Raw genomic sequence first — 12,064 nt, 5'->3', positions numbered from 1 at the left:
ATCTCCTATCTAATCTATGATGTCTTTCCTATCGTTGTAGGTGGTAATGACCATATTGTCCCTTTCACTTTATTTGATTGTGGATTAACCTTTGACATCCATGCAATTTATATACCGCAACAAACTGGAGTATATTGTAAGAAAATAAAATTTTGAAATAACATCACTCAAGCTCAAGTAGCTCATGATATACCCTGGATTTGCATTGGTGACTTCAATGCTATTCTTGGAGATCATGATCATATAGGCCTAAACTCCCATGCAAAAGTTGCTATGGAAGAGTTTCTTACATGGTCAGATTCTAATGGCCTAGTGCACATCCCAGCTAAAGGGAGAAAATGCTTGATAGAACTATCTACAATCAGTCATGGTTGTCTTCATGCCACACTATCTCTTGATCTACTCTCACAAAGCACATGTCAGATCAGATCACATCCCATCTTGCTTGATTTCCAAGCTCAACACCACAGGTACATGGGCTACTTTGACAATCTTAATGCTTTTGAGATCTAAGCTAAAGATTGATCTTTAAAAAGCTTTGTACCTTGAAGAGATTTTTTGGCAACAAAAAGCTAAAATCAAGTGGCATGTTAAGGGAGACAAGAATACTGCTTTCTTCCATAGAACTGCCAAAATCAAGCAAACTTACAAGAAAATGGCCTCTATTAGAGTTAATAATAAAGTCATCACAAATATGAACATGTCTCAGGTAAAAATATGTGAACCCCTAGAAATCTACAATTTATGGTGGATCAATAGCCAATTATAGACTAGATGATATTGATCTTACTTTGGTTTACTTTTTCTTTTATTTACATTGGTGTTCTAACCTTCAAGGGAATAACTTAAACCATTCATTTTCAGGCAATCATTGATAAGATCAAGGTCAAGCTTGCCTCTTAGAAAGCTTCACTTCTCTCTCTTTGAAGAGAGGGTCCAGTTAATCAAAAGCATAATTCATGGCATGCTCATCCACTCCATCTCTATTTACTTCAGATTTCAAGGTATAACATTGACAATAATATATAGAACTCAAGGAATAACTTAAGATTTCAAGGTAATCAAGTTCAACTTCAATCACTACATTTTCAACATCAGTGCTTCCAATTCTTACTCGGGTAACTTGTCTAACCTCTACCCTGAACATTTCATGAATGACTTCACCATTCTCAAATGTTCATGTTTTTAAAAATATCATGTTTGTTTCTTTTCAAAAATTTAAAAATAAATTTTTTATGCATAAAATTTAATAGCTTAAATGCACTTTTAGTTCTTCTATTTTTTTTATTTAGGTGTTTCTAATTTTTTGGTTTTCCTATTTTAAAATTCAATTTTTGGGTCCTCAATTTTACTTTTTTAAAGATTTTTGTTGTCGTTCTTCACTTTTACAGACGCGCCAATGATGATTAGGATACATTACTTATTTTTAATGAGATGTAAATGATGACTAGGATAAAAAATTATTAATTAATATTTTTAATAATATTATGGAGAAAATTTACCTACAATTTCTTATGTGTGTGGTTTATGTTATTTGCTAATGAAAATATGACAAGTGTATTTTAACATCATTTAAAGAGTAAAAATAAAAGAAAATTGCATGTGTAAGAGAAAATTATACACTTGTCATATTTTTATTAGAAAATAGTACAAACCACACATAAGAAATTGTATCTAAGGATTCTCCTAATATTATAACTAATTTTATTTTAAAAATTAAAACAAATTAAAATTAATTTTAACTTTTTACAAAAATTAATTAGTAACTAACTAGTTTAATATTTTTTGACGGAATACATTAAGGAGAAAACTTACCTATAATTCTTTAGTGTGATTTACGCTATTTGCTAATGAAAATTTGACAAATGTACTATAACATTTGTCATATTTTTATTGGAAAATAGTATACACCACACATAAAGAATTTTATGTGTGTATTCTCCATAAATTAATATAGTTGTGATTTGTATGGTCTATTCTATAAATTAATCACATAAGTCTCACATGAATTTGTTTACAAATAATAACTTTATGTTTATAAAGCTAATACATGCATTGCCTTATGAGTTGAAAAAGCTGTTGGAAGAACATGGGTAAAAAACCTAGAATGTGTTATTTAAAATTTGATTAATTAATTTTTTTTAAAAACTAAATCAAAATAATCATTAATCAATTTATTTTGTAAACAAATATTCAACTAAATAATTTTTGTAAAAAGATTTAATTTAATTTTTATTTTTTTAAAATTAAATAATTTATAATATTATTAAAAGTATTTATTAATATTTTTTAGATTTTTTCCTAGTCATCATTATCACCTTATTAAAAATAAATAATTTATCCTAATCATCACTGCCACGTCTATAAAAGTTAGGGAAGAAAAAATTTCAAGAAAGTAAAATTGAGAGATTAAAAAACTAAATTTTAAAATAGAAAAACTATAACTACATTTAAACCAAATTTAATTTATAAATAGTATATTATTATTTACAGATAGATATTCAGTCAAATCAAAATACTGAGGCGACCTTTTAGGATTAGTTTTCAAAACATCTTTGAAAAATCATGTATTTAATTTTTTATAAGTTTTTTTACCATTAACTTTTCAAAATTTTCAAAATTGTTTTTCTATTTCCGACATTTTAAATAAATCCAAATATAAGAATATCAACATTTTCTCAAAAAATTTAAATTTTTTTCTTATACCTAAAATTTCCATTCTCAAAATTTCCAACATGTTAAAAATCCAAATATGAGAATATCATCATATTTTCAAAAAATTAAAGTTTTTTTCTTATACCTAAAATTTCCATTCTAAAAATTCCAAAAAAAAAAAATTACTAAAAATTAAAAATATATTTATTATTAAAAATTTACTTAAATGTTACTTCTACCTATTTTAAAAAAAAATAAAAAATAAAATGCATTTGGCATAAAATTTCCACCACATACATTTTTAACTATACAAAGAAAGAATCATAGATATATCTAAACACATTTACCAAAAGTATCCAAAAAAGTAACCTAATAATAATATTGCAAAAGTACAAAAGACGTGACGTCACATCATGTTTTTCCGTTTTTCACGCGTCTCAGTTTCGCAGCATAAGCTCCACGTGTCAATCAATCTGATCTTCTCCCGAAATAATAACCACACTAACCTATCACATCATTCTATAAGTACGTTTACTTATCACCACTGATAAGTCGGTGAAAACAACTGCAAAAAACGCATCGAGAAAACCAAGTCACACACTTCACTCTTTCTCTCTCTATATATACTTTCAGTTCTGTCTTTAAATTTTTATATTTTATCTTTTTATTTTTCTCTTCAAACTGTTCCATACTTTCTGTTTCCACAAGCTTCGTCTATGGAACCCAAAACCAAACCCTAGAAACCGTTACAATTACGTATAAACGACACCGTTTCGCGTTCTCTTTCTGTAATTCACGTTCCTCTCGCTCGATTCTTTACCCTAATTCATCATAAATCTTCGTAGCTTGTACCATTCTGTTGTTGATCGTAACTGTTTGGGAGGAAACGATGTCGTTTTTGGGCAGGGAATTGGTGATTTTGATTCTTCAATTTCTTGATGAAGAGAAATTCAAGGAAACAGTTCACAAGTAAAGCCTTTCTTTTATTTCAGTCTTAATTTGCATTATGGTTGATTATTGTTTGTGTGTGATGAACTGATGATTGTGTTTGTTGTTGTGTATTTGATTTTTAGGTTGGAGTCAGAGTCTGGTCATTACTTCAATATGAAGTATTGTGAAGAGAAAGTGCTGGCTGGAGAGTGGGATGAGGTTGAGAAGTATCTTTCTGGGTTTATAAAAATTGATGACAATAAATTCTCAATGAAAACATTCTTTGAGATTAGGAAGCAGAAGTATCTTGAAGCTCTTGACAGGTTTTTTTTTTTATAATTGTTTTAATCATCAAAGGTTTATGAAATGTTTATTTTTTTTGTAATTGCTGAATTTTTCTTCTTTGTGGTTAGGAATGACAAAATGAAGGCTGTTGATGTACTGGTGAAGGATTTGAAAGTTTTTTCACAGTTTAATGAGGATTTATTCAAAGAGCTTACTCATCTTTTAACACTTGAGAACTTCAGGTGCTTGGTTTGGTTTTTTGCTGAATGAGATGTGAAATTTGAGAAGTGTGTTTTTACTGTTTTTTTTTAAGACATGGGCTTTTGATTGAATGCAGGGAAAATGAACAGTTGTCGAAGTATGGTGATACGAAAGCGGCTCGGAACATAATGTTCTTAGAGGTTAAGAAACTGATAGAATCGAATCCTGTCTTTAGAGATAAGCTTGTGTTCCCTTCCATGAAGTCGGCTCGGTTACGAACATTGATTAACCACAGGTAAGGTTGCTGGTTATGTTTAATTTTTAGTTTCTGATGGGATGAAATATACAATGATTATGCAAGTTACTTACTGTTGAACTGTTGACAAGACAGGTAATGTCATCCACCAATAACATGATTTACTTTTATAGTTTTTTTTTTATTAATCATGTCTTTCTTGGTTAACTTTCACTAACATTCTCTATTCAGTTTGAATTGGCAACACCAGACGTGCAAGAACCCAAAGGCAAATCCAGAGGTCAAAACTCTGTTCCTTGACCACAGCTGTTCATCGTCAAATGGAGCTCGTGCACCTACTCCTGTCAATCTTTCTGTCCCAGCTGCTGCAAGGCCTTCGTCTTTTGTTCCACTTGGAGTACATGGTGGAGTAAGGCCTTGTTCTGTTTTCTAAAAATTCAGTTCTGAATTTCTGTCACTGTTAGTTATCTAACAATTATTTTGGGACAATTTGTTTTGTTACTCATCTATGTACAGCCATTTCAACCAAACCCAGCAGCTGCTAATGCTTTAGCGGGATGGATGATGAACCCAAATCCTTCTTCATCAATTCAACCACACGCACTTGCTGCTTCGCCAATGCCTGTTCTCCCACATCAAGGTACAGTAGTTTTGTCGTCATGCAATCTAGTCCCGTCGCTTGAGAAAAATCAATCATAATAAGGAAAGCTTCGAGAAATTTATGAGACGGATGTATGCATGTGTTCCTATATTTAGGTTCTAATGAAAATGTTTCATTTTTTAGGCATTGTTGGGTGCACGTGTGCTGGGGGTATGCTTAGGCCGATAGATTTTCAGTTATATCCGTTACATATATATGTTCATTAGACATTATATAATTCTCAAGAGTTGTAAATCATCAAGTAATGCAGAAAGATAATGTGCATATAGTCTCCCCTTCAGCTTTTTTACCATATTAATTTTATTATGTAGTCATATTATTGTCTGTGTTCTCTGCATTTTCCAGCTTCACTTATTATCCTTTTTGCAGTCTCTATGTTGAGGCATCTGAGAACGCCTCCCAATAATCTTGGAATGATGGATTTTGATCACGAGCAACTGTTGAAACGTATGCGGTCCTCTATGGACGAGGTACTGATACAATGTTGTTTGCAAGCTTTCTTTTCCATATAATTGGCTTGCCAATGCTATGGCTATAATGACAACTACTTATAATCTGTGCAGGTTACTTATCCACCTTCATCCCAACAAACCTCTTCTTTGTCACTTGACGAGCTTCCAGTAACCGTGGCTTGTACCTTATATCAAGGATCAACAGTGAAAAGCATGGATTTCCACCCTTCCCTTCATTCTTTACTTGCTGGTAGGTTGAAATAGACTGATATATTCTTGTACTATGAAAAAGTTTAGCTGTTATATATTGATTTTGGAATATTGTTTTTGGAACAGTTGGTTGCATAAATGGAGACATGTCACTCTGGGAAGCAGGGCTGAGAGAGAGGCTGATATCAAAACCTTTCAAAATAAAGGATATTGCTGCTTGTTCTGTGTTTTTTCAGGTTTATAACATTATTCAACTACTTGATTGTATAAACTGTTTGTTGGTGAGAAAGAGAGCAGGAAAAGGATGAATGTTTTAACAGTTAGATGATTAATTGATGAGGGGGGTGGGGAAGGGAGAAAAAGAGATTTGTTGAGGAATAATTTAAAAATTGGATAATTTTCCAAAGAATACTTCTTACATGAAATAGTTTGTTTGTCTGCAGTGGGCCATGCCTTTTGCAAAGGGAAGAGAGAAAGAAAGATTTGTAGAGTAATAATTTAAAAAGGGATATTTTTTCAAAGAATACTTGGTACATGAAATAGTTTGTTTGTCTATAGTGGTGCCTTGCTATTGCAGTACCGACCTTTAGACAATTGACATAAGGGAAAACAATTGAATATTGTGAAGGGAAGGGTTATTTGCGGGATGCTAATTTTATATTTTTTGTCTCTAAATCAATGTATGTAGTAAATGACAAAATTATCTTATGTAAGTCGTGTAACTGAAACTCTTGTGTAGGCTGCGATTGTGAAGGATTCATCAATATCTGTCACCCGTGTATCATGGAGTCTCGATGGAAATCTTCTTGGTATGTATTGTTGGGAAGCTTGAATTCAGCTTGCTGCATTATACTGCTTTATAATGAATTTCCCCTTCTTTTTCAGGTGTTTCTTTCTCAAAACATTTGATTCATATGTATGCTTATCAAGGATCTAATGATCTAAGGCAGACTTTGGAGGCATGCTCGAATCATTCTCTAATATAAAGTTTTTGTAGTTGGTACATGATGTCTTTTACTTTATTTTTGGTGACATTGAATGATGTCTTGACCTTATTACAGATTGATGCTCATGTCGGTGCTGTTAATGATTTGGCATTTTCTTATCCAAACAAACAAATTTGCTTTGTAACTTGTGGGGATGATAAGTTAGTTAAGGTGACCGATTTTTTCTCTCCTATCTATAACATCTTTTAGCCAGATGAATAGAATGTATCCATAATTACTAAGCTTGAGGACTGTGGCAGGTATGGGATTTGAATGGAAGAAGGCTTTTTCTTTTTGAAGGTCATGAAGCACCAGTTTATTCTGTTTGTCCCCACCAGAAGGAAAATATCCAGGTAAAAATATGTACCCACAAAGATTGGCTTTTTATTATTGCTATGTCTAGATTTAGGCTCCTTCTTTTACTGCGGACTAGAGTTAAATTTTTTTGTTTTCTTTAAGCTAATCTTTATTATATTATCATTAGGATATTCCATCTAAGTGTGTGTTAAACCAAAAGGAATTTTCATTTACAGAAGAAAGTATTGTAATAATAATCTTTAAGATTGCATTTGGACATTCCACTGCAGGATGATGCAAATTAATTTTCTAGCGCAAACATTTTTTCTGTTGATTTTCTCCTGTTGTCAATTATGCAAAGATGATTAGATATGGGCCCGTTTTGTTTCAGTTATTTTTAAAGCTATAATAAACAGGCCCATAAGGAATAATCAAATCATGTTATTGCTTCCATATATCCATGAGTAATTAATGGAAAAAATACGACATATTTATGCAGTTTATATTTTCTACTTCTCTTGATGGGAAAATCAAAGCATGGCTGTATGATAACGATGGCTCCAGGGTTGACTATGATGCTCCAGGAAAGTGGTGCACTACACTCCTATATAGTGCTGATGGATGTAGGTAAGAAAGGGATTAGAATATAAAAAATTTCTTACTTGATAATTTTGTTCTTTTTTTTTATTCTTTCATTTTTCTTACTCATATATGATTTGTAACTGCTTTTTCTTATTTTAGATTGTTTTCATGTGGAACAAGTAAGGAAGGTGATTCTTTCCTAGTTGAATGGAATGAAAGTGAGGGTGCAGTGAAGAGAACATATTCTGGGTTTAGAAAAAAATCTAACGGTGTTGTGCAGTTTGACACATCAAAGAACCGCTTCTTGGCTGCTGGAGAAGATAGCCAAATTAGGTTTTGGGAAATGGACAGTATCAATGTTTTGACTAGTATAGATGCTGAGGGTGGTCTTCCTGTGAGTATTGCTTGTACTTTTCATATTTTAATGTCTTTTGGAGTGAAATGTTTGACATGGTTGATGTCCTGCATCAGAGTCTCCCTCGTCTAAGGTTCAATAAGGAAGGAAATCTACTTGCTGTAACTACAGAAGATGGTGGTGTTAAAGTCCTGGCTAATACTGATGGCAAGAGGTACTTAAGATCCATTGACGCCCGGTCCTACGAAGCACCCAAACCACACGTGGAGACAAAGGTTTTTTACCTAACCAAATATCATTTAATAGCTTTAATGACGTCCAGAGATTGATTTGTTTAATATCAATCAATTTAGGTTGCAAATATCAACCAGCACATCAATAAAGCAGAACGTGTTGACAGAAGCTCTCATGCTGCACCACTGCCTATGCTTGTAAGCAGTTAACAATTAACATGGATATTGACAGCTTACATTTTTTTTTAGATTTTTAACTTTTTTGGTGATCAAACATGGTAGAATTAATCTACCATTCACAAATTGCATCATTTTTCTATGTCGAGTAAAGTTTGCTATTCATAGTTTTCTGTTGCAGTTCAAGTCTGTTTGACAATTATATATGCAACTGACTTACTCATTTTGTTATTTGCTCCAGAACGGAGTTGATTCTATGGCCAGAATCATAGAGAATCAAAGAAGAGTGGATGACGTAGCTGATAAATCTAAAACTGATCTGACAGAAATAGTTGACCCTGTTCATTGTCGTGTAGTTACTATGCCCGATATTACTGACCCTACTAACAAGGTATTCCTTACCCATTTCCTTTGTTGAAAAAGGTGTTTATAAGGCGTATTCCTATTATATAGCAACAATATTTTAGGCAAAAAATTTCATACATGTCTAGGTGGTTTGTCTTCATTACACCAATTCTGGGTGTGATCTTGTGGCTCTTGGTGCTAAAGGGATTCAGCAGCTGTGGAAATGGAACCGTAATGAGCAGAATCAAAGTGGAAAGGTGAGTGTATTTTTTTTGAAAAGCTGATTGTATGCCGAGACCTACAAATACAGAAACATCTTTCTATTGCTTTATTATTGCATACATATCTTGATATCCATTTAATTCCTCAAACAGTTTCTGTGTCTGCAGCACATGTACTCTTTTAAATATTTCTGATTTCTTTTTCTGTAGGTTATAAAGGCCACGGCTAGTATTGTTCCCCAACATTGGCAACCACCTAATGGTGCTCTCATGATTAATGATGTCCCAGAAAACTCTGAAGAACGAGTTCCTTGCATGGCAATTTCAAAGAATGATTCTTATGTCATGTCTGCTTGTGGAGGAAAACTTTCACTGTTCAACTTGATGACTTTTAAGGTAACTTGACAATTAAAAGCTACTATAGTGTGTGACATCCTTCTTAGATTCTATTCAGCTTTTTCTCAATACTTTCGACAAATTATTGCTGAATTTCAGGTGATGGCAACTTTTATGTCACCTCCCCCGTCTTCAACCATTCTTATGTTTCATCCTCAAGACAATAATATTATTGCAATTGGAATGGAAGATGCATCTATTCATTTTTATAATGTTAGAGTGGATGAGGTAATTAGTTAAGCAGCCGTTTGAATTTGTAATTGTTTCAAGAATCATATTGTGACATGGCCCTCTTTGCTCTTAGGTCACATATAAATTGAAGGGTCACCAGAAGCGTATTACTGGTTTAGCTTTTTCAACTCACCTAAACATCTTGGTTTCATCTTCTGCTGATGCTCAGGTATGCTCCATCCTGAATTCCATGACAATCTTATTCTTGATGTCTTGTGATTTCGTCAACTTTTAACTATTCTTGGAGTTTTACCTTAATTTATCTATTGCACTATTTCATACTTCCTCACTGCGACCACTTTTTAATTTTCATAGCTCTGCTTTTGGAGTTTGGATTCGTGGGATAAGAAGAAAACACTATCCCTTCAATTGCCTGCTGGAAGAGCACCCGTAGGAGACACTCGAGTATATATCCATTCTGATCAAGTGCACTTACTGGTATGCCATGAATCACAGCTAGCATTATATGATGCCTCAAAAATGGAATTGATTCGGCTGGTAAGTTTCTGTGTCTCTCCAAAGTATTAATACCAACTAATAACAGAAAAAGTGAATCCATCATCACATTTTTATACTTGCAAACTCGATTATGAGTGACTTTCTAAAAAGCCAGATGTATTCTCATTTTAGTGGTATCCTTGTAGAATTCATCTAATATAGTTAGTGAGATAGATTTCTCTGATATAAAACCTCTAAATACAACTGTTTTTATTTCATATTCCTGGTGAACGAGTTAGTTACTTTTGTTTGTTTGGATTCTAGTGGGTCCCACAAGATGGATCGTCTACTTCCATATCCTATTCAACATATTCCTGCAACAGCCAACTAATTTATGCTGCCTTCACTGATGGAAATATTGGAGTATTTGATGCTGACACCCTGAGACCAAGATGTCGTATAACTTCATCTGCATACCTACACCAACCATCGGCAGATAGGTGATTATAATGTTTCCTTCCGTGTTTTATTTTGCAAAGTTAATACTATTTACTAAAATGTGACAAGAATCCTCATAAAAGGTGACTATTTCATTAGAATATCACAATTCATGTTTCATGGTGATGGATACTTGAGCAACGGTTGGGCTTAAAAGTTTACTTTTTGTGTTTAGGTTCAGCTGAGCCTACTACTGAGATTTCAGACAACTTTTTGCTTATTTCTTAACCTTCTGTTTGGTTTGTTTTGTGCAGCGAAAATATATACCCGGTTGTGATTACAGCACACCCACAGGAGCCAAATCAGTTTGCCGTTGGAATGTCTGATGGGTCTATTAAAGTGGTAGAGCCCAGAGAGCCAAATGGGAGATGGGGAGTTTCAGCATCGGTTGATAATAGGATAACCTCACCTTCAATTAATACAAACTCAACTTCTGAGCAGCAACAAAGATGATTCATATACGTCAATTTTATATCACATTTGTGTAAAATAATAGTCAACTGTTTTGATTTTGACCAATGTTTCTTAAATTATGTTGGTAAAGTCTCTCTACAGACGGTTAGATTAAGAAATAACTTTTGCAGAAAACACATGCGTTATCTTTTCCGATAATGAAGCTAATTCATTAATGCTTCACAATTCATATATTCAACATTTCTTTGGAATTGTGTTTCTTTCTTTAATTTTGGTCAATTTCATCAAACTTGGTCTTGAATTATTACTTTCTCTCTCTTCTATGTTAGAATCTCTCTTCTATATCAGAAAGATTCTAAAATCTCACATTGGTTAGATATAGAGTTTGAAAATATTCTATATGGTGTGGTCCACTTATCTTAGAAGTCAATTTTGTGAGAATGGGTTATGTCAAACTTTAATATAGTATCGATGCCTATCGATCGAATTATGGCCACCTATGTTGATATTCACGCATCAAGTTCAAAAGAATGCTGAGCGTGTCCCACATTGGCTAGACATAGACCGATTGTTTGACTTAGATTAAGAAAAATAATAAATACTAGTATATATTTTTACAAAAACTATCTTCATTAATTATTGATATCAATTCTCATGTAGAGTTGAAGTTGAAATACATTAATTAATGTTGTATTGGGCATTTAATTTGAGACAAACTTATTTAAATAATGAGACTTATTTTTAAAACGGAGTAAGTGCTATTAGATGCATGATCCACACATTTGGGGTTTTGATCTATGGAAAAAGCTAAAAGATTACACATTGTTCTCTCTCAAATTTGTGGAGTAATCAACGGGGGAAGAAAGTATTTCAATCTGAAACAAAATTCTGAATATAGTTGTCTTGAAAATTGATGGCAGGTCATGTAGAAAATCATTAATGTATTTTTGTTCACATGCATGCGACAGTGGTAGAATATTTCCCCCTCAATAATAAATGTTGGACACTTGTGTTTTGATCTCTATATGTGAGACTGTGACAAGAGCACAATCACATTTGTAGTGCATGTGGTCCTATGAGTAAGGTACAGTATAAATATTTTTTCTTAATGTGAGTAATGCTAATCAAGTAGCTGGCATAGCTACCTGAATAATAAATAACCACATTCCTTTTGCAAAGCCATTTTTTGTCCACGTTTGTGTGTTGATGCAGCAGTTGGAATCATCAATTTAGCCAACCAT

At 32.9% G+C, this 12,064-nt stretch overlaps 1 protein-coding gene across 1 annotated transcript; it reads left to right on the top strand.

The window, feature by feature from the left end:
* The first annotated feature begins 3,263 nt into the window (after positions 1-3,263).
* On the top strand, positions 3,264-10,997 carry LOC131631183 (topless-related protein 2-like). The gene is made up of 25 exons (XM_058901966.1): positions 3,264-3,624; positions 3,729-3,908; positions 3,999-4,112; positions 4,208-4,366; positions 4,559-4,736; positions 4,844-4,967; positions 5,358-5,458; positions 5,552-5,690; positions 5,777-5,886; positions 6,390-6,459; positions 6,536-6,609; positions 6,712-6,807; positions 6,897-6,989; positions 7,433-7,560; positions 7,675-7,909; positions 7,987-8,145; positions 8,224-8,301; positions 8,522-8,671; positions 8,772-8,882; positions 9,057-9,242; positions 9,342-9,470; positions 9,547-9,642; positions 9,789-9,971; positions 10,236-10,411; positions 10,664-10,997. The coding sequence occupies exons 1-25, from the start codon at positions 3,545-3,547 to the stop codon at positions 10,860-10,862; spliced, it is 3,348 nt and encodes a 1,115-aa protein (XP_058757949.1). The 5' UTR covers positions 3,264-3,544; the 3' UTR covers positions 10,863-10,997.
* The last annotated feature ends 1,067 nt before the right edge of the window (positions 10,998-12,064 follow it).

Source organism: Vicia villosa, linkage group LG1 (genome assembly GCF_029867415.1).
Source record: "Vicia villosa cultivar HV-30 ecotype Madison, WI linkage group LG1, Vvil1.0, whole genome shotgun sequence".
NCBI classification, from domain to species: Eukaryota; Viridiplantae; Streptophyta; class Magnoliopsida; order Fabales; family Fabaceae; genus Vicia; species Vicia villosa.
Note: the sequence above shows the minus strand (reverse complement) of the source record. Positions and strands in the feature narration are given on the sequence as shown.